The following is a 22,435-nucleotide window of genomic DNA, read 5'->3' on the forward strand; positions in this document are numbered from 1 at the left end:
CTGACTTACAAATAGTATATTTTTTCACCCTTACTTTTGCTTTAATTTTTATTTAGTTATTTAATCTGTTTGAAAGGCAGAGAAAGAGATCTTCCATCCACTAGCTCATTCCCCAAATGTCCAGTACTAACTGTTGTTAATACTTGTTCTATGTGAGGGCAGTGAGAATACAGTTGTTTGCAAGCCAGGAAAGAGAAACTTCACCAGAAACCAACTTTGTTGGCCTTGATATAAGATTTTCCACCTCCAGAACTGTGAGAAAATATCTCTGTTGCTTAAGCCACCAGCCTGTTTTGTTATGGAAGCGTGAGCAGAATAGTGGTCAGCTGTATCCATCGGGGTGACTTCTCATATTTCTCATTTGAATGCTGTACTTGTTCATGAGCAGTATGGGCATATTTAAAAGGCAAGTTCTTCCTTTGCAGTGCTTTTGAATGATGCTTTAATATATAATTTTTTGATAGTGAATTGTTTGCAAACTCCTGTGATAATGTTAATGTACCTACATTAGTATCTGCTGTGAAAAATCCTACTTCTCGACTTCTATAGCCAGGTTCCTTCTGTTAGGCTGCTACTAGTATTTTTAACTCTCTCTTTCATTGCTCAAAGAACCTGTGGCCAATTCACATCCACAGATTGGATGGAATCTAAATATGATAATTAAATATGAGTATGGATTCCAGTCTGTTGAAAAGCAAGCACAATGAGAACTAAGAATGACAAGAAAAGGATGGCTATTGTCAGAGACATTTTAGACAGAAAACGGGGGGAGGGCAGCACTGTGGCTCAGCGGGTTAATGCCACGGCCTGTAGTGCTGGTGTCCCATATGGGCACTGGTTCGTGTCCCAGCTGCTCTACTTCCAATCCAGCTCTCTACTATGGCCTGGGAAAGCAACAGAGGATGGCCCAAGTCCTTGGGCTACTGCACCCACATGGGAGACCAGGAAGAAGCTCCTGGCTTTGGATCGGCCCAGCTCCAACTGTTGTGGCCCTTTAGAGAGTGAACCAACAGGTGGAAGATCTCTTTCTCTCTCTCTCTCTCCCCGCTCCTAACTCTGCCTTTCAAACAAACAAACAAACAAACAAAACCCCACGCACAAGAAAGAAGAAGCATGGAACATACCACTGACAACAGGGCATTCCGAACTACCTAAGAGGCCAAGCTTGAAACACTTTAAATTGATTCCAGGTAAGCTCTCATTTATATATTTACTAATCTATTGAACACAGACCTATTAGGAGCCTATTGTGCTGCTGAAGAAGAATGAAGGCTCTGGATACAGGTCCTAAGCATTCCATAACTGATACTGACATGGCTCTAATACTATATTGGTGTCACATGGGGAAGGAAGCACTGCTGAGGAGGGGAGCATGTGTGTGTACAACATAACGGAATTGATTTTGAACTCAGTCTTGCAAGAAGTAGAACTATACTAAAACCTTTCCATTTTCATTATTTTGCTACTCTGCTCATCTGGTGCTTCCAGATAGAACCACTCTGCTCTCAGCATTCTAGTCCATCTAGAATCAAAGAACAGTAACAGTTTCAAAAGACTTTGTTTCTTACTTCACCTTCAGGGTAAGAAAAGATTCAGGGGCCAGCGTTGTGGCATAGCAGCTTACACCGTCGCCTGCAATGCCGGAATCCATACAGGCACTGGTTCAAGTCTTTGCTGCTCCAATTCAGATCCAGCTCCCTGCCAATGCACCTGGGAAAGCAGGGGAAGAGCTCAAGTGATTGAGCTGTGTGGGAGACCCTTAAGAAGCTCCTAGGTCCTGGCTTCAGCCTGGCCCAGTCCTGGCTATTACAGCCATTAGGGGAGTGAACCAGGGCATGGTAGATCAGTCTCTTCCTTTCAAATAAATAAATCTTAAGAAAGTAAGATCAGATTAGGTTTCAAATGTCATGCCTGAGGACAGAGCTAGTTTAGTGGTAGAACTGAAGCAGACACCATTCTCCTGACCACAAACTTAAGTGTTTTGCCTTCTTTCTCATGTAGATCTGTCAAGTTCCTAGCCTGAGGCTCAGCTGAATCCTTACTACTTCCATGAACTTCCCCAAATAAATAAACCCCTCTATTGGGTTACTCCGCTCACAGTGAAGGAATGTAACAAATATTTTAAAATGTTTACCAGGAATTTCTTCCCTCCCTCCATCATTCTGTGTTGGAGAATCTCAAGCGCCAAAGACACAGGAATGTATAATGTGTGAGGACAAAATATAAAAATGATGGCTAGACCAGCGCCGTGGCTCACTAGGCTAATCCTCCGCCTCTGGCACTGGCACCCCAGGGTTCTAGTCTGGGTTGGGGTGCCGGATTCTGTGCCAGTTGCTCCTCTTCCAGTCCAGCTCTCTGCTGTGGCCCGGAGGGCAGTGGAGGATGGCCCAAGTGCTTGGGCCCTGTACCCGCATGGGAGACCCAGAGGAAGCTCCTGGCTTCTGGCTTTGGATCGGCACAGCTCTAGCTATTTCAGCCATTTGGGGAGTGAACCAACGGAAAAGGAAGACCTTCCTCTCTGTTTCTCTCTCACTAACTCTGCCTGTCCAAAAAAAAAAAAAAAAAAAAGATGGCTACTGCAATTCACTTTTTCAAAAACAACAATTTTTGATACTATACAAACTCTCAGTATATTCATTTTCTTCTAATGTTGCAATTACTACTTCTCATTAGGGTTATTTGTGTCTTTACTGCAAAATCTATACTTTGCTGTCTTTACCTTTTTAATATTCCCTGTAACTTTTCTTTCACATAACCTTCACCAAATATTTAATGAGAATATAGTATGTAGCAGATATTGTAGAGATGCCAGAAATGCAATGGTGAGCAAAACAGACATGGGTCCTGTCATCAGATAACAGGATGCAGCAGGAGAGACCCCTAATTACTCAACTACACCAAAGTGTGGTGAATGCTACGCTGTAAGAATCAAGGGCAGCTAATTTGGTCTAAAGGATTAAAACCTAAAGACAGTTCCCACGACTGGGCCACAGCAGGCGAAAAGGACAAGAAAGTTAAAGGCGACCATTTCTTTGTAAACTGTGATAACTGGGTTAAAAATAGTGGAGAACCACAGAAAGGCTGTGAAAATGAGAAGGTAATGATAATTCTGGTTACAGTTTTAGAGAAACATTTCTACCATGTCCTTTATTATTCTATGTCTTAGATGATTGTTGTTGCTTTCCTTATTCTAAATACTTTTAAGGAATAAAACTCAAAGAAAACCTAGATTTAATTTGAGTGAAATCAATAAACATCAAGTATCATGGGTAAAATACACATTAAAACACGAGTGATTTTTGCAAAGCAATTTCCAGACCTCCGATTAATGTCACACAATAGATCAGGTTTAAGAACAGACTGACAGGTAATTGTATCTTCCTTTAATCTGAAACCAGGCAGCTCTAAATTATTCATCCTAGCTGAAGAACAGATACACACATAACTTAAAATGATCAATAACCCAGATCATTTTGATTTCACTTTGGAATGTGCTTTTTATTTTCATTGAAATGTGAGTATCTCTGAAATCTAGGAATTTTTTAAGAAGCCGCAGTGGACTTAAGGGGCCATCTAATACTAAATCTGTGACTTATACCATACTGGGAAATGAAACAGCATGTTTTAGGCCTACATCAAGACCTAGTACAGAGTATTTTATATCTTTTTCTTTAAACTTTCCCACAGTTTTTTTTTTTTTTCCCCAACAACAAACAAGAGTAGCCTTATTGTTTTTCTCATAACAAAATATTTCTATTTTGAAAACAAGAGTAGACATATTCTTTTGCACATTTTCTTGGAGATGGGGCAAGTTAAGTAACTGAGCTCAGAGAGCCTGAGATACAAAGTACATTTAAAAAGGTACTAAAAGAACCAGAGCAGCAAGATGTTACAAAACAGTGCAGTGTTAAGTGCTATCATTCAGATTTGCAATATGGGTAATATGAATAATGATTTTCTAAAATATGTGGAAAATACTAAAACGAACAGTAGTCTCAGTAACCAGAGAAAACAGAGATGTTAAATATTTCTTGATGGAGATCATTGATTGCACTGAAGATTTTCTAACCATGTAACGAAAACAAATTACAAAAGAACAAATAAAGAGTTGGCCCCATATCATTTGTACCTAACAACTCTAGTAATCCATAACATGATGTGTGTTGTGTGAATTATCTGTAACATGATGATGCTTTTAGCTATGTAGAAATTCATTTTTCAATTCTTAAAAAAACAAAGCCAAAAAAACCCCATTCTCATTTTGTTGTTTAAAAAACTGTTTTCATTTTAATAATCTGAGTTAGTAGCAAACAAATATACAAAATTGTCTTTCACATTTCCATACATTGTATTATGGACCAATTAAAAACTCTGGACTACAAATGCAGGTTTCTTTATATCCTTAACTTCAATTATTGTCACTTATAAATAAAAGTGATTTGTAAAAACATGCATTTGTGAACACAGATGCCAAAAATTGTACACAGAAGTTAACGTACAACCCATAGTGTACATTGTTCATTTGTGCAGTTACTGTGTCAAGTACAACTGACACAGAAGCAGTTATCCTGGGATATTTCACTCTATTTGAAAAGCATTTTCATGAAACAGTTCGAAATACAGTTTAAAACAAAATTTGTATTCTACAAATACAATAAAACTCACAACTTACATACACATCTCAAGCAACTTTTGGAAAAGTTGCTTCATATGCCTGCTGCTATATTGGTTTCTGTGGGTCTATCTTCAGTCATGGGTAGGAATATAGCTGCTTTAAAGAAAATAAATATGTATTGTAGGAAGAAAATTACACTTTAAGAAATGTGAAGAAATATTTGAAAACAGTCCAATGAATGAGTCATCTATATATTTTTATTTTTACATTTAAGAAAGTTAAATAACTTTAGAATTTTAAAAAGTAAACTGACAAATTTCTAAGCCATTTTAAAATAAGATTTTTTTCCACTTTAACAATGTTTGCTATTTGAGACTGTAATGGGTAGTTTCTAGTGTTGACTTACTGTGATAATTCATAAATTATTATAAATTTATGACTCCATTAAAGGATCAAATAAGTGGGAATTAGGTTATAGTGAAAACAACAAGGAGGCCAGGCCCCTTCTCCAACCGCTCATCTGAACTAGTGATAAACATCATCACAAACTGATTTTTTACATTACATGATTTCCAATCTCTATAGGTAGGAAAATCCAATCTTTCTCAAAAATATTTTCCTGGGTTGTGGTAACATGTGCTTTATTTACCTCTTTATTCCTATCTACAACCTAAAGTTATTTCTATATTATAAATTTCAAGCTCCGTGGTAAGGAATGTAAATACTAACCAGCTAGGTATTCACTTAATTTCATACAAGGAGAGGACTCAAGCATGGTTGTCAAAATAGTCCCGCTTTTCTCTAAGGCCTGAGGTCGATATTTTTACCTATGCTGTATGGATCAAACAAGAGATGATTATGCATTTAACCAACAGGGTCTCTACAAGGCAGTACAATAGGACTTGGCCTCCCATATTATGAAAACACTTGTTTTGCCAACTAAAATGAACACAACTGTAAACAGTTTTGAGGGTAACTGCACTTCAAAAGGAAATCATTATTTGCTATGGGAAACAAGACTAACTTTAAAGAAATGTCTTTGCTTTCCATGGGACCTGTCATGTAGAAAATGTGGCTATGATTTCAAAATCTACTTTAAAGTTATCTATACACAAGGCAACTTTCAAAGATATTTAAATCATCTATGATTCAGGAAAGTAAGCTGGGGAGCGATGCAAAGATGTATACTTACAACATGACATTAGGAAATATAATTCCCTACTCTTCACTTTGGAAATGAAAGAAACCAATCCTGTCCAGAGTCAATACCATCAAAGAATTATGGCTGCTTCCTACTCTTCTCCACTTACAAAATTAATTTCATGATGATCCCATTGTTGATATTCTCTGCACCTCTCATAGAGTTAGGCAAAATAAATCTAATAGGTTACTTTTGTTTTCAAAATCAGCTGCCCAAATAAGTTTTAAAAAACTTTCAGAAATGGAAAATTTTACCCTTGAGAGAAACTTCCATTAGTGAGTACCTTGTTTAATGGCAAGTACAAGTATTAAGGATTATTGCTTTTAAAAAGAAAACCATTAGAAATAAATATGTAAATCTAACTCAAATACTCATTTTTCACCCAATGGTATAATGCAAATATTTTATTCTTAAATTAAGTCCCATGTTACCTTCAGTTCTTCTGCTATTTTACCAATACTTTTAAGTATGAGAAACAGGCTTCTTAACTCAAAAAAGCAATACCAATATCCATATAAGCATGTCATATTTGGGCAGTAAGCAGTAACACTGCTTTCCTAATAGGACTTAAGGCACTAAATGGTGGTAAAATAAACAAAAGTATGATGTTTAACAAGTTCTTTAGAATCCTAAAAAAGGAGATAGTTTAGAATGAAACTAGTAGATCTTTTTCACAAACAAATAAGGCATCCTGTTGGCAAACACAAATAAAACACAAGGTCATGTTGAACCTAATACATTCACTGTCTCAGCTAAACTACTTGAAATGCTACTAGCCATTAAACTTAAGAAAACTACAATAGTGTGTATAAAGGTTGAAAAGGCACCAAAAAGAGAATTCTATCACTTCCAGTTCTAAGAGTTAGGGAAGAACTGTGTTTAACACTGCATAGTCTAATTATCAATTTTAGTTTTCAAAATTTATCACAAAGTTAGACTTTTGACGAATCAGTTAATCAAGTGCTAGTTTAGCAAGAAATTTATTTTATGAATTAGAAAACTGCAGTGTTTAACACAACCCCATTTATAAAGCTGAACTAATTCTAGTACTGAATGCATATTCTGGATAACACTGGAGAAAATCTGTATGAACAGATGTAGATAAAATCCACAATAGAAATTCAACATGTAACTAAATAAAATTTACTGAAAATAATGAAGCGTAGTACAGATACAGAGAACATACTTATAACCACAATGTTTTCCTTGTGAAAAATACAACTATTAGTAAAATAAAATGTACAATTGAAATTTTTCCAAAGGAAAAAACACAGTATAAACAAAAATACTTTTCTTCGAGATAGGGAAAATAGTATGTCATTGATTTTTCATCACAATATAATTTGACACAAAAAGCAGTCACAGAATTGCACCAATTCCACATCCAGTTTCCTGAACATGTTAAGAGTAAAGGAGTCCATAAAGCAGAAGACAGTTTCTGAATTTTATATTTTAAGTTGATGATATTCTCCTACAGGATGTTACATCACACCAGATCTGTCTACATAATGTATACTAGTTTCGGTTTGTGGCCAGACAAGAATACAAACATTTGCTTTCTGCCACCTCTCTTCCATTCTGGTGTTTAGCCAGAGCCATAAAAAAAAATCAAGTTACTTAAGTGTTATTTCTCTAGCAATTAAAAAAAATTATATTTAGTGCATGCTTCATCATTTGTCAAAAAACATTTCTGAAAATAAAACTCAGTTACCCAACTGTTTACAAAATAGAAAAATCATTAGGATAAAAATGTGGTGGGATTCAGGTCCATTTCCAAAGGACTGATTTCCTTAGCAGCACCACTGTCCCTTAGCAGGGGTCCCGATGACAGCTCCATGCCTGCAGGAGACCACTGCTTGACACTTGATTATCTCTGACCACCCCCCTCCGCCATGTCATTAGTGCTATAAAAAAGATGGGATTTTTGTAGAAATGTTAGGAACATTTCTGCTGTACATGATTTAGAAGTTCTCCAAATTTTTCAAATAGGTCCTCCACCCATTTTACATTTTTCATACAAAGTTGAACAATTTCCTCCTGTCCTAAATCTTCATTTTTTTTCTGCACAGAAGAAATCTAAAATAAAGAAAATTGCCATATTAGCAATAACTTAAGCTCTTCACAGGGGCTTATTTTTTTGTATGTCTTGAATGAAATGAGAATTAATTCACCTACAAATATTGATCTTTTTGTCTGAATTCCATCCATAGAGAGAGATTAAATCAGATAAATGTTGAACCTAACCCTGTTACCTTTGGCTCCACTGGGGCAGAGAGAAAGGCTACAAAAGTGCTTCAAACTTTCTCAGTTTCTTCCAATTGTGTTAAGCGCCAACTGACAAATTTTGGGGTCAATTCTGCATTTCAGAGCATGGTAAAAGTAGTCAATATATTTTGAATCACTGTCTTTACTTTCTCCTTTGCTATACAGAGGTTATGTTTATGAACATATTTTCATACCAGACAATTGTCTCACAGATATATCTTGGGACCAATAGAATCCTTTTTAATAAAAAGGTAATAGTGCTACTCAAATAGGAGAGTACTAGCTTTGGTCATTTAACCTGTCTGAGGAAGCGAATCCTTATATCCCATCCACAAGGTAGTACTTTGTCCTATATAATTTCTGAACTTAAAATTTACAATTAAAATTTAACTTTCATTTCCTCATGCCAAAGTAGAGATCTCCATTTCTCTGCAATTAAGTGAGAAAAGGCCATTCCAGTGATAAGACCTTGAGTTTTCAAAGCAGTGAGAGCAGCAAATTAAAGGAGGATTAAAAGCATCATGTACTATGGTAACGTGAAGCAAGTACTGTCGGCTTAAACACATTACCAATCACAGCTCAATAGGTGGTAAGGCTTCGACTGATCTGAGCACAATCATAGCAGAAAGACTGAGAATAAACAATCAGTCTTCCAGTCATTATTTATAGGAGAAAATGGCAAAATACACACACACACAGTTTACATCAATTCTCTTTAAATCATTCACAAATACTAGTCTCCTTAAAGTTCAGAAAAACATTTCTTTTAAAAATAAATGAAAAGCAATTACCTCATCTTTACATATCAGATAAACATGATACTTATAATGATGGAGTGAATGATACAAAGAATACAACTGTATTTTCTCTGGATCAACAGCAAACTCCTATAAAAAAAAGATGTAGATGTATTTCTTGGAGCATGTAAGATAAGAATACTTCTAGGAAAATACTAGATAAAAAGTGTCAACCTCAATCACGAAAATGACTGATATTCATATTACACATATTATCCTGCAACTTTTCTTTTTCAGCTTTTTTTTTAACCTAACTGCAGCTTGGTTATTTTTCCATATTACTATTATTATTATTATTGATAGGCAGAGTGGACAGTGAGAGAGAGAGAGACAGAGAGAAAGGTCTTCCTTTGCTGCGGCTGGCGCACCGCGCTCATCCGAAGCCAGGAGCCAGGTGCTTCTCCTGGTCTCCCATGGGGTGCAGGGACCAAGCACTTGGGCCACCCTCCACTGTACTCCCTGGCCACAGCAGAGAGCTGGCCTGGAAGAGGAGCAACCGGGACAGAATCCGGCGCCCCGACTGGGACTAGAACCCCGTGTGCCGGCGCCGCAAGGCGGAGGATTAGCCTGTTGAGCCACGGCGCCGGCCTATTTTTCCATATTATTACATATGGTCTCTTTCTATCCCCTTGGATATAAATTATATGAAGGCAGCAGTTTTGATTGGTTCTGATTGTTGTATCCCTAGCACTTAAAAACTGTGTAATAAATAAAGGGATACATTCCTATGCATCTGTGAATGTGTTTCCACAGAATATATATATATATATTTTTTTTGGACAGGCAGAGTGGACAGTGAGAGAGAGAGAGACAGAGGAGAAAGGTCTTCCTTTTCTGTTGGTTCACCCCCCAATGGCCGATGCGGCTAGCACACTGCGGATAGCACACCGCGCTGATCCGAAGGCAGAACCCAGGTGCTTCTCCTGGTCTCTCATGGGGTGCAGGGCCCAAGCACTTGGGCCATCCTCCACTGCACTCCCTGGCCACAGCAGAGAGCTGGCCTGGAAGAGGAGCAACCGGGACAGAATCCGGCGCCCCGACCGGGACTAGAACCCGGTGTGCCGGCGCCTCAAGGCGGAGGATTAGCCTATTGAGCTGCGGTGCCGGCCCAGAATGTATTTTTGATATGGAGTAGCTATACTGCCAAACATTTTAGAAAAGTGTTTATACTATGTTTGAAGTGAACAAATACCAATTTTACTGATCTTGCAGATATGACATCAATATGGAATCTTCTTATGGGATATGTGTGCACCCGTATGTATGCGTGTGTATCCAATGACAAGACTACATACAGTTATTTAGCCGTTCCATAATATATACTTATTTCAAAACAACATGTTGAACAAGATAAACATGCACATTTGTATTTGCCAATTAAAAACTGATTATATAAACATATAAATAGGAATGTGAGAGGATTTCCTTCCTTATTAGTCCATTTAAGAAACCTGTGTGTGTTTACGATAAACCAGATGCTGCACAAGTCGCTGGAGCAAACAGTCACAGGGAGTCCCTGCTCTGTGCAGAGCAGCTCATTCCTGCCTGGGAAGACTCACACCTGCTAGCAACACAGTAAAGCGTTTGTTTCAATGCTTTCAGTGAGAAGTATAGTGACAACTGGCAAAGGTATACTTACATTAATCAATATATACTTACTTGGGCAGATTTAGTGGTCGTTTTAGAAGTCCTTAAAGTTTTTTTATTGTAAGCTTTGCCATTCATTTTGATTTTAGAAATAACAGATCCTCCACTTTTTGCTTTAGAGTCTCGAGTTATTATTGTTAGTTCAGGAAAACTTTCCAAAGCATTCTTTAAAACAGTGAGACAAAGTAATTGATATCAGAACACTAACCTAAACTCTGTCCAGTCATTTAGAATTTATATAAACACATATACCCGCATGCAGCAGTACTGACAGACTGTGGTAAATATATACTTATGCCCATGTACCTGTGTGTGTGGCCAATGCGGGGGAAGTGGGTTGGCTCAAATTCTTTTCAAATTTTCCCATCTTAGCCGGCGCCGCGGCTCACTAGGCTAATCCTCCGTCTTGCGGCGCCGGCACACCGGGTTCTAGTCCCGGTCGGGGTGCCGGATTCTGTCCCGGCTGCCCCTCTTCCAGGCCAGCTCTCTGCTGTGGCCAGGGAGTGCAGTGGAGGATGGCCCAAGTTTTTGGGCCCTGCACCCCATGGGAGACCAGGAGAAGCACCTGGCTCCTGCCATCGGATCAGCGCGGTGCGCCGGCCGCAGCGCGCCAACCGCAGCGGCCATTGGAGGGTGAACCAACGGCAAAAAGGAAGACCTTTCTCTCTGTCTCTCTCTCACTGTCCACTCTGCCTGTCAAAAAAAAAAAAAAAAAAAAAAAAATTTCCCATCAGATATGAAGTCTATTTCCCCATCCCTTGAATCTAGGCCAACCTCGTGTCCTGCTTGTTTAAGCAACAATATACCACTCTATTCAGATTCCTGAACAAGGAAGAGTTCCTTCTAGAAATGCCTCTATGACTTCAAGGCAGGGGAAAGAGAGCCAAATATAAGTATCTTCTAAGTGCTGCCAACTGAACTACTGTCAATATACATGGCCACATGGACAAGCTCTGCTCTAACGAGCTCATTTTATCCTGCATGAAGATGAGGAGAGATGAAAACAAGAACTGTAGTGCTTCTCTGGCTTCACTATTTTTCTTGCATTTTGACTACAGGGAAAGCACTTGTGACATAAAATCTTGAGAGCCTGATGAGTCTTCAGACCACAATCACAGGGTAGTTACCGCTGGTTATACAGTGGCCGTGTGGCAAGACCAATTTCAGTGGGAATAAAGGAGAAAATGTGACTCTTTAAAATGAGAGCAAGATGCTAAAGATAATCTGAAGGACATGAATTTTGGAGGAAGACAGAGCATCATTATCCTCAAAAGGCTTCAGGAGGGGTGGGTGCTGTGGGCCAGCAGGATAAGCATCTGCTGGGACACCTGCATCCCATATTGGAGCGCTGGTTTAAGTCCACTCTGCTTCTGATCGAGATTCCTGCTAATATGCCTGGAAAGGCAGCAGGTGATGGTCCAAGCACTTGGGTTCCTGACATCCACATGGGAGTCCCACATGAAGTTCCTGGCTCCTGGCTTTGGACTGGCTCGGTTCCAGCCATGCAGGCATTTAGAGAGGAAACTAGCAGATGGAAGATCTTTCTGTCTCTCCCTGTCACTCTGCCTTTCAAATAAATAAATCTTTTTTTTTTTTTGAAAGATTTATTTATTTATTTGAAAGGCAGAGTTACAGATTGAGAGGTGTTCCATCTGCTGGTTCACTCCCCAGATGGCTGCAACAGCAGGAGCTGGGCCGATCTGAAGCCAGGAGTCAGTAGCCTCCTCTGGGTATTTCATGTGGGCACAGGGTTGGGCACTTGGGTCATCCTCCACTGCTTTCCTGAATCATTAGCAGGGAGCTGGATGGGAAATAGAGCAGCTGGGACTTGAAACAGCACCCACATGTGAGGCCAGCACCACAACTAGAGGTTAAGGTTAAGCTATGGCTTAACCCAGTATGCCACAGCGCTAGTCCCATAAATAAAAAAACCTTAAAAACAAAAAGCATATTCAGGACTCACTCCCTAAATTACCAAGATCATCATGGGAAGTAGTGTTAATTATATCTAAGGAATAGAATATCTTAAAGCTACCATTAGTAATATTTTACTTCAAATCATCCTAACTTCTAATACTTGTGTGAACTAATTTTGAAATGGAAATCATATTACAAGTGCTTGGGCCCTGCACCCCATGGGAGACCAGGAGGAAGCGCCTGGCTCCTGGCTTCGGATTGGCGCAGCACATCGGCCGCAACGCGCTGGCTGTAGTGGCCATTTGCGGGGTGAACCAACGGAAAAAAAACTCTCTCTCTCTTACTGTCCAATTCTGCCTGTCCAAAAAAAAAAAAAAAAAAAAAGGCCAGTGCCGCTGCTCAATAAGTTAATCCTCCGCCTTGCGGCGCCGGCACACCAGGTTCTAGTCCCGGTTGGGGCACCGATCCTGTCCCGGTTGCCCCTCTTCCAGGCCAGCTCTCTGCTGTGGCCCGGGAAGGCAGTGGAGGATGGCCCAAGTCCTTGGGCCCTGCACCTGCATGGGAGACCAGGAGAAGCACCGGGCTCCTGGCTTCTGATCAGCGTGGTGCGTCAGCCGCAGTGGCCATTGGAGGGTGAACCAACAGCAAAAAGGAAGACCTTTCTTTCTGTCTCTCTCTCTCACTATCCACTCTGCCTGTCAAAAAAGAAAAAAAAAAAGAAAATAGTTTTGACATTTCTAAAATAATTACCCCGGGGGCTGGCACTGTGACCCAGCGGGTTAACACCCTAACCTGAAGTGCCAGGATCCCATATGGTGCCAGTTCAAGACCTGGTGCTCCATTTCCAATCCAGCTCTCTGCTATTGCCTGGGAAAGCAGTGGAAGATAGCCCAAGTCCTCAGGCCCCTGCACCTGCGTGAGAGACCTGGAAGAGGCTCCTGACTCCTGGCTTCAATTCGGCCCTGCTCCAGCTGTTGCAGCCAGTTGGGGAGTAAACCATCAGATGGAAGACCTCTCTCTCTCTCTCTGTGCCCCTCCTCTCTCTGTGTAACTGTGATTTGCAAATAAATAAATAAATCTTTAAAAAATAATAAAATAAAATAATTACCCTGAAAAGGTAATTTCTAACATTCAGTCTTTTAGAAAATGTATCTAAAGTCACTTGTTTCAAAAAAATACGGTATTTCTCAAAAGAATATTGTAGTGGAAGGCAGGAGTTGAACAGGAACACATTGGCCTAGGAGTATTCTCAGCATGAGGCTTCTCACCAGCTTCTGACTTTTCTTCCCTGCAAGTGCATGGCAGTGAAGAATTCAAGGGTATTTGAGAAAGTTCATGAAAAAAATGGAATTAAAAGATAAAGTGCATTTTTGGGGCTAGCGTTGTGGCAAAAGCAGGTAAAGCTGCCACCTGTGATATTGGCATCCCATATGGGCATGGGTTTGAGTCCCAGCTATTCTACTTCTGATCCAGCTCCCTGCTAATTGCCTAGGAAAAGCAACAGAAGATGACCCAAATGCTTGGGTCCTGCACCCACAAGGAAGACCCAGATGAAGCTTCTTGCTCCTTGGCTCTGTGGCCCAACCCTGGCTGTTGCGGCCATCTGAGGAATAAACTAGAAGGAAAATCTCTATATATATAATGCTGATTTACAAATAAATAAACTTTAAAAAAAGATAACGTGCATTTTTAATGAATTTGATGAAGACTTCTCATACTTGACTACTACAGTATTTTAGTGCCAATTAACTTTTGATTCAATTTCTTTTTTTTTAAAAAGATTTACTTTTTATTTATTTGACAGAGTTACAGAGAGAGGTGAAGCAGAGAGAGAGGTCTTCCATCCGCTGGTTCACTCCCCAAATGGCTTCAACAGCTGGAGCTGTGCCGATCCGAAGCCAGGAGCCAGGAGCCAGGAGCTTCTTCCGGGTCTCCCACATAGGTGCAGGGGTCTAAGGATTTGGGCTGTCTTCTACTGCTTTCCCAGGCCATAGTGGAAAGCTGGATAGGAAGAGGAGCAGCCGAAACTAGAACTGGCGCCCATATGGGATGCCGGTGCTTCAGGCCAGGACTTTAAACCGCTGCGCCACAGCGCCGGCCCAGGATTCAACTTCAAAGCCTACATTTTCACTTACTTAAAATGGAGTCAACATTAATTTTTGCAATGGAGTTTACAAAATAGGATATGCAAAAAGTATACGGATATTGTCACCATAGGTAGAAATGTTTCCAAGGTAGATATAATCATCAAACGATTCTAGATATGGTGATGGTAAACTCTGAATAAGAAAAGCCAGATTCTTTTTAAACCACTTATTTGACTAGCTTTTTATTTTACATTTCTGGAAATATAAAAACCTATTTATATTACCAAGATAGCATAACATACAGATCTCCAACCATCCGAGGGAAAATGAGTTTTCCTCTTAGGTATTGGATAAATAAGGTAAAGAAAGGGAATTTTTACAACTATGCTAAGAAAAGACTAATTTTATTTAAATTAACATTTTTAAAAAAAGCTTAAGACAAAAACAATATCAGAATACAGTAATTTAAAGAAAGTACTTGTAGAATACATTTGGAATTTATTTAAATTATTAATTTCAGAAGGCATAGAGAGCGAGAGCAAGAGAGTGAAAGAGTGAACTCCCATACTCAAAACAGCAGAGGGTGGGCCAGGCTAAAGCTGGGAGACTAGAACTCAATCCAGATCCCCCATGAGTGGCAGAGACCAATCCATCACCTGCTGCCTCTCAGGGTATAATTAGCAGGAAGCAGATATTGAACCCAGGCATTGTTTTTAAGATTCATTTATTTCTAGCATTGTAGCATAGTGGGTAAAGTCACCACTTGTGTTGCTGGCATCCTACACAGGTGCTGGTTCATGTACTGGCTGCTTCACTTCTAATCCAGCTCCTTGCTAATGGCCGGGGAAAAGCAGCAGAAGTTGGCCCAAGTGTTTGGGCCCCTGCCACCCATGTGGGAGACCTAGATGAAGTTGCTGGCTCCTGGCTTTGATCTGGCTTAGCCCTTGCAAGTGTGGCCATCTGGGGAGTGAACCTGTGTATGAAAGATCTCTCTCTCCATAACTTTGATTTTCAAATAAATAGATAAATCTTTTTTAAAATCTACTTATTTGAGTGGCCAAACTGGGTGAGACAGAGAGGGAGAGAGAGATCTTCCATCCACTGGTTCACTCTGCAAATGGCTGCAAAAGTCAGGGCTGGGCCAAGCCAGGCCAAAGCCAGGATTGTCGAACTCCATCTGGGTCTACCATGTGGGTGGCAGTGGCTAAGTACTTGGGCCATCTTCCACTGCCTTCCCAGGCACATTAGCAAGGAGCTGGATTGGAAAGTGAGTAGCCAGGACTCAAACTAGTGACATTCATATGGGATGGTGGTGCTGGAGGCAGTTTAAGCTGTCATGCCACAACGCTGGCCCCAGAATGTGGGAATCTTAACAGGAGTCTTAACTGTTATCCTAAATGCCTACCCCTTGAAATTATTTTATGGAAAAGTACTAGATAGGGGCCAGTGCTATGGCATAGTGGGTAAAGCCGCTGCCTGCAGTGCCGGCATGACATATGGGCACTGGTTAGAGTCCCAGATGCTCCACTTCTGATCCAGCTCTCTGCTATGGCCTGGGGAAGCAGTAGAAGATAGCCCAAGTCCTTGGGCCCCTGCACCCATGCAAGAGATTCGGAAGTAGTTCCTGTCTTCGGATTGGCACAGGTCCAGCCACTGTGGCCATCTAGGGAGTGAACCAATAGATGGTAGACCTCTTTTTCTCTCTCTACCTCTGTGTAACTCTGCCTTTCAAATAAATAAATAAATCTTTAAAAAAAAGTACTAGATAAATATAAATGCCTAAAAAATGAATTTAAGCAGAGAAAAGCACATGGTTAACACTAAAAGACAATGTAAACAGACTCACTATGAGTAAAACCAATTTTTTGTTAGTGAACAAATCTTTATTAGTAAGAATGACTATTGTACTTCCTATTTTACTTAAGACTATGATTATCACCATGAGTTTCATAAATACATCACTTAAAGGAAATACCTTGAATGGCTGATCCAAATGAAGATTCAAAAGAAGTCTCTTTCGGTTATCGTTTAGCATGCCATCTATTTTTTTCATATGAGGTAAAAGTAATTCATCTGAAACCACATTATAATTTAACAGGATAAACTCTCAATATACATACTTGTTAAAAACACAACTTTTCCTCACAGCATGTATATGCTACATAATAGTAAATTCACTGGCTTACATAAAGTACTGTTTGCAAAAAACTGGACAAGAAACTTTCTAAACTAACCTGAAAAAGTAGGTTTAAAAAGTGAGAAGGAGGTAGCTTAATAGGATGACAGGACCTGCTCTATACTAAAATAAAAAATTCTGGGTTCTAAATTAGGAGTGGATTTTATCTACATGTTTGGAACCATCAGATGGCAGCTATATGAGCACTGGACCAGCTGCCTGAGTTCTCCAGACCTTATCTACTCAGCTGAACAATCCGAATAACAACAGTGTCTCAGACTCCAAATTAGTCTAACATTATAAAATTTTATAGAATCCTGAGCAGCATGACAAATATGCCTACTCAAAATTTTTTGGCTATTAATCTATTTATTATCAGTACAGTATTATACTTTATAATACTAATTGCCTTCAATGACCTTTCTGAAAATATATATAACATCCTCAGAATCTAGAATTCAAATTTCAGAGCTGAATAAAGTAAATGTTTACAATATTTGAAATACACACACACAAGCACAGTAAACCGGGAATGCTACCTCTTCTAATTGAAGAAAAAGTACAAAGTGAGCAACACTAAGACTGCTGAAGCACACCTGGTAGTTTATTCAAATACTATATTTTCAATTCATGAAATAAATTTTAAACATTGATGAATTACTTTGAAATGTAATCTAAATCTGCCCCCTTTATATTAAATGGAAAAAATCAAGAAAACACTGATAAAAAAACAAGAAAAATGCTTCAAAACACAACTATCCCAAGATGACTAATATAGATAAAGATACTGAGTTTTGATTGTGAGAGAAAACAATTATTAGCAAAAATGCTGACCAGGGACATGAACTGGGTTTAATCATCTATTTCTACTTATTCCTAACTTTAAGAAACACATCAAATCTCTTTGAACCTCAGTCTAGGAAATAAATGTTTTAGACTAGGTAATCTCCCATGTGCTGGAAGACGCTGGAAAGCTCCACAGGACTCCATAAAGTGACTGATACGTAGCTCAGCGTCTTGGACTATACAGTGAGAGAAGCCCTGGACTAGAAATTAGAAGACCTTGGAGATTAGATCTATGAATTGACAGTTTATTCCATATATCAATTTAACCCTATTTTGCTATAAGGAAAAATTAAAAAGGAAGAGAAAAAGGAATAATATTAATTGGTATAACCCAGTACATATATTATTTTAATATCATTAGATTATAATTTCTTTGTAATGTTACCTTTTACTAAAGATACATATATAATTTTACTCTTAATACCATTATTATCTCATCCATTTTTCCAGTGATCAGAAAATATGCTGACATATGGACTCTCATGTAATTCATACATTCAGTAAAATACTATGAGGAAGATATAATTTGTAGAACTGAAAGAAAATAGTAATATAATTTTCTCATGAATAGAAAGCCATAAAAAGATAATTCAATATACAGCTGCTTGTATATTCAGAAACTGCATGAAAACATGACCATTTTCTAGAATTACACCACTGGAAATTTAACTGACAATTTAGAAGTATATGTTGTACAAAAAACAGATAATAAAAAACATCTCATAACAGATGAGAGTTAAAAAAAGAAATCAAGAAAGTGCTACCAAGTAAGCACTATTTAGCAGACTGTACCATTGCTCTTCTCTAAGGCTTGCATGGTGTCAGGATCCAAAGCAATGCTAACAAGCAACTCCATGTAACTCTTAAAGGTTTCCTTCATTGCTCTTGTGTTCAAAAAACGAGTGACAAAGGGGGCTGGTGGATCAAATTCTGGGAGGAAGAAGAGGTAAAATATTAAATTTTCCTATTGACAACTTTAACAAGAGCCAATAAACAGATGAAAGGTTATAAATACAATTTCTTAAAATTCATGGCTTTCTCATTCTACCTTTAAAAGCACCATAGGACAGACATTCTCAAAGCTGGTTTGCAGGTCACAGGCACTGGAGAGCTTTACACAATAAAGAACCAGATTGCTATATTCAATGAAACAGAATTTCTGGTGGTGGTAGTGATAGTTGGGCCATAGTGGTAAAGAAGCTTAAGATTAGACTTCAGCGACTGGCATCGTGACAAAGTAGTTTAGTGTAAGATGCCAGCATCCCACATGAGTGCTGGTCTAAGTGCTGGCTGCTCCTGGGAAGACAGCAGAGGATGGTCTAAGTTCTTGGGTCCCTGCACCCACATGGGAGACTTGGATGGAGTTCAAGGCTCCTGACTTCAGCCTGGTCCAGTTCCAACCACTGCAGCCATTTGGGGTGTGAACCAGCAGATGGAAGATGATCTCTCTCTCTCTCTCTCCCCTCTCTGTCTGTAACTCTGCCTCTCAAGTAAATAAATAAATATTTAGAATTAAACATTACAAAAGTTTCTTGGGTGATTAGGAAGCCCAGCCGGCCCAGCCAGCCCAGCATCTGGGATGTAGGCTGGGTAGGTACCCGTTTTTATTTCCCTAGCCCACGTCATGGCTAGGTCATGCTACACTAGTTTTGATGGTTTCTCTCTGTTTAAGTAATAAAGAACCCACAGGACATTCAATGTATGACCTAATACACAGGTATCTCTATTTTTTCTTTTTAAAGATTTTTATTTATTTATTTGAGAGGCAGACTTATAGACAGAGAGGGAAAGAGAGGTCTTCCATCTGCTGGTTAACTCCCCAAATGGGCGCAACAGCTGGGGCTAGGCTGATCCAAAGACAGGAGCCAGGAGCTTCTTCCAGGTTTCCCATGTGGGTGCAGGGGCCCAAGCACTTGCACCATCTTCTACTGCTTTCCCAGGCCACAGCAGAGAGCTGGATGGGAAGAGGAGCAGCCAGGACTAGAACCGGTGCCCATATGGGATGCTGGTGCCACAGGCGTGGGCTTAGACTACTACACCACAGAATCAGCCCCATTTTTTTTTTTTTTATTTCTACACTTAAAACTCTCATGATACATGTTAAAAGATTTTAAAATGTAAATGTAGCTCACACAGATGGAATTTCACTCAAACTTAATGGCAAAAATGACAAGAATTGGAGGAGGGGACATTTGGCGCAGTCAACCAGCAGATGGAAGATCTTTCTCGTTCTGTTCCTCCGCCTTTCAAATAAAATAAACAAGAATTTCTCAAGGCAAAAAAACCTGTAAGAGTAAAAGTCTATCTCAAAGCAGTCACGTAGCCTAGTGGGTAAGACTACATCTCACCAGAACGCTTATGACTTCTGGGTCCAGCTCCCTGCCAATACAAGACCCTGGGAGGCAGCAGTGATGCATGGCTCAAGAGATCTGGTTCTTACTACACATGTGGGATACGCGGATGGCTTTCCTGGCTCCCAGCTTTTGCTCTGGTCATTGTGGTGTTTGCATTTGAGGAGTGAAACAGTGGATGGGAGCTCCTGCTCTCTAGGCTTATCTATCTCTAAAACAGGTATTTTTTAATATCTATTTTTTGTTTACTTGAAAGGCAGAGTTACAGAAAGACAGAGGCAGAGAGAGAGAAAGAGAGAGAGGTCAGTCTTCCATCTGCTGGTTAACTCTCCAAATGACCAAGGCTGGAGCTGGGCCAATCAGCCCGGAGCCAGGAGCTTCTTCTAGGGGTGCAGGAGCTCAAGGACTTGGACTATCTTCTACTGCATTCCCAGGCCATAAGCAGAGAGCTGGATCCGAAGTGGAGCATCTGGGACTTGCACTGCAGGAGGAGGCCTAACGTATTATGCCACAGTGCTGGCTCAAATAAATAACTAAATTTAAAAATGTATTTTTAAGGATCCTTTAATTTTGACATTTTTGCCATTCACATAGAAAACTATCATCACACTGTTTGGTAACAGTTGTTACAGTTTGGTCTAGACTCCTTTGAATGATTTTTGATGTCAAAACTACTTTTATGATATTAACATGCAATATTGTCTTTTCCACTATTGATATTTACAAAAGTATTACTGGGTAAAATTACTGCTGCCTTAGTATGAAGCAAGGCAGTGACACAAAACTGCATGAAGATGATTCATACACTTTGTTATGATTTGCAGAAAGAAAAACGGTCATTTGCACTGAATAGTGCTTTGGACAGGCATGTGACAAAGTGGCTAAGATGTTGCTTAGGACCCCAGCATCTAATAGCATAGTGCCTAAGTTCAAATCCTGGCTTCAATTCCAATCTAGGTTCCCGCTAATGCACACCCTGAAAGGAGGCATGTACTGGAGAGGCAGCTTAAGTACTCAGGTCTCTGGCATGGGAGATCGGGATTGAGTTCCAGGCTCCTGGCTGTGGCCTGGCTCAGCCCCAGCTGTTATGGGCATTTGGGGAGTGTACCAGCAGCTGGAAATGCAAACTTTGTGTTTCTTTAACCTGCAAATAAATGTACATAAATTTAAAAATATAAAGACAGACCTTGATGAGGTAGTAAAATTATCTCCATTAAGTCTCTACTCTTTATAAATACCAAATCCAAATCTCTATTCTTGGGATGTCTTTTTCACATGTGATGAAACCAGTAGAGTTACGATTACCACCAGGAAGACATCCATGTACTTATCCTAGTTGAACTAACTATCTTTTTTATTTTAAGGAATGACTTCAAGATATACTATGTCTATTCAGACTTGGGTATATTCCAGACATTTTTTAAAATCAGTGAAGTGAACCTGTCACCTCAAGGAAAACATCTTACAATACTTATTGCCAATAGTAAAATCTAATGTTTTAAGTTAAAAATTAGAACTCTGGAAAACTGTTATTCCCCCTTCCCTCATGAGCTTGATAGTTTCCCAACTTTACTGATGAGATCAGCGGTGGCAATAATGATGTTTTTTGATACTGTACAATGAAATATATGACCTGAAAATAAGAGCTAAAAACCATAAAACCCTTCAAAGAAAATAGAGGGATGGGATCAGCACAGTGGCAGAGTAGGTTAAACATCCGCCTGCAGCACTGGCATCCCATATGGACACCAGTTCATGTCTTCTCTGTCTGTCTCTCTCTCTGTAACTATGCCTCTCAAGTAAATAGATACATCTTTAAAAAAAAAAAAAAAAAAAGAAAAGAAAATATAGGGATAAATCTTCATGATCTTGGATCTGGCATTATATTCTATGACCACAAAAGCATAAGCAAAAAATACTGCACTTCATCAGAATTTAAAACTTCTGTGTATCTAAGGACATTATTAAGAAAGTGAAGGGGCCAGCACAATGGGGTAGTAGGTAAAGCTGCCACCTGCAATGCTGGCATCCCATATGGGCACTGGTTTGAGTACTGGCTGCTCCACTTCCGATCCAGCAATCTGCTATGGCTTGGGAAAGCAGTAGATGATGACCCAAGTCCTTGAGTCCCTGCACTCTTGTGGGAGACCTGGAAGAAGCTCCTGGCTCCTGGCTCCTGGCTTTGGATCAGTCCAACTCCAGCTATTGCAGTCATCTGGGGAGTAAACCAGCAGATGGAAAACCTCTTTCTCTCTCTCTCTCTCTGCCTGTTAACTCTGTGTTTCAAATAAATAAATCTTTTTTTTTTTTTTAAAGTAAGTAAAAGGTAACCTAAAGAATTAAAAAAAAGTAATTTTAAAATCATGTATCTGGGGGACCAGTGCTGTGGTGCAGCAGGTAAAGCCACCACCTTCAATACCGGCATCCCATATGGGAGCCAGTTCAAGTCCTGGCTGCTCCTCTTCTGATCCAGCTCTCTGCTGTAGCCTAGGAAAGCAGCAGAAGATGGTCCAAGTCCTTGGGCCTCTGCAAA

General features: G+C 39.6%; 1 protein-coding gene across 2 annotated transcripts in view; it reads right to left on the reverse strand.

Annotated features, from left to right (window-relative positions):
• Nucleotides 1–3,311: 3,311 nt before the first annotated feature.
• The window catches only part of QSER1 (glutamine and serine rich 1), an 83,753-nt gene continuing 64,629 nt past the window's right edge, over nucleotides 3,312–22,435 (reverse strand). Inside the window, exons 9-13 of one of the 2 annotated variants that reach the window (XM_062196346.1) lie at nucleotides 18,344–18,481; nucleotides 16,505–16,602; nucleotides 10,538–10,690; nucleotides 8,873–8,968; nucleotides 3,312–7,892 (exon numbers count right to left, since the gene is read on the reverse strand). In XM_062196346.1, the coding sequence (XP_062052330.1) occupies nucleotides 7,752–7,892; nucleotides 8,873–8,968; nucleotides 10,538–10,690; nucleotides 16,505–16,602; nucleotides 18,344–18,481 (626 nt within the window). In that variant the 3' untranslated portion in view covers nucleotides 3,312–7,751. The remainder of the gene's footprint in view (nucleotides 7,893–8,872; nucleotides 8,969–10,537; nucleotides 10,691–16,504; nucleotides 16,603–18,343; nucleotides 18,482–22,435) is intronic. The other variant, XM_062196347.1, reaches the window with a different exon arrangement.

Source organism: Lepus europaeus, chromosome 7 (genome assembly GCF_033115175.1).
Source record: "Lepus europaeus isolate LE1 chromosome 7, mLepTim1.pri, whole genome shotgun sequence".
Lineage (NCBI taxonomy): Eukaryota > Metazoa > Chordata > Mammalia > Lagomorpha > Leporidae > Lepus > Lepus europaeus.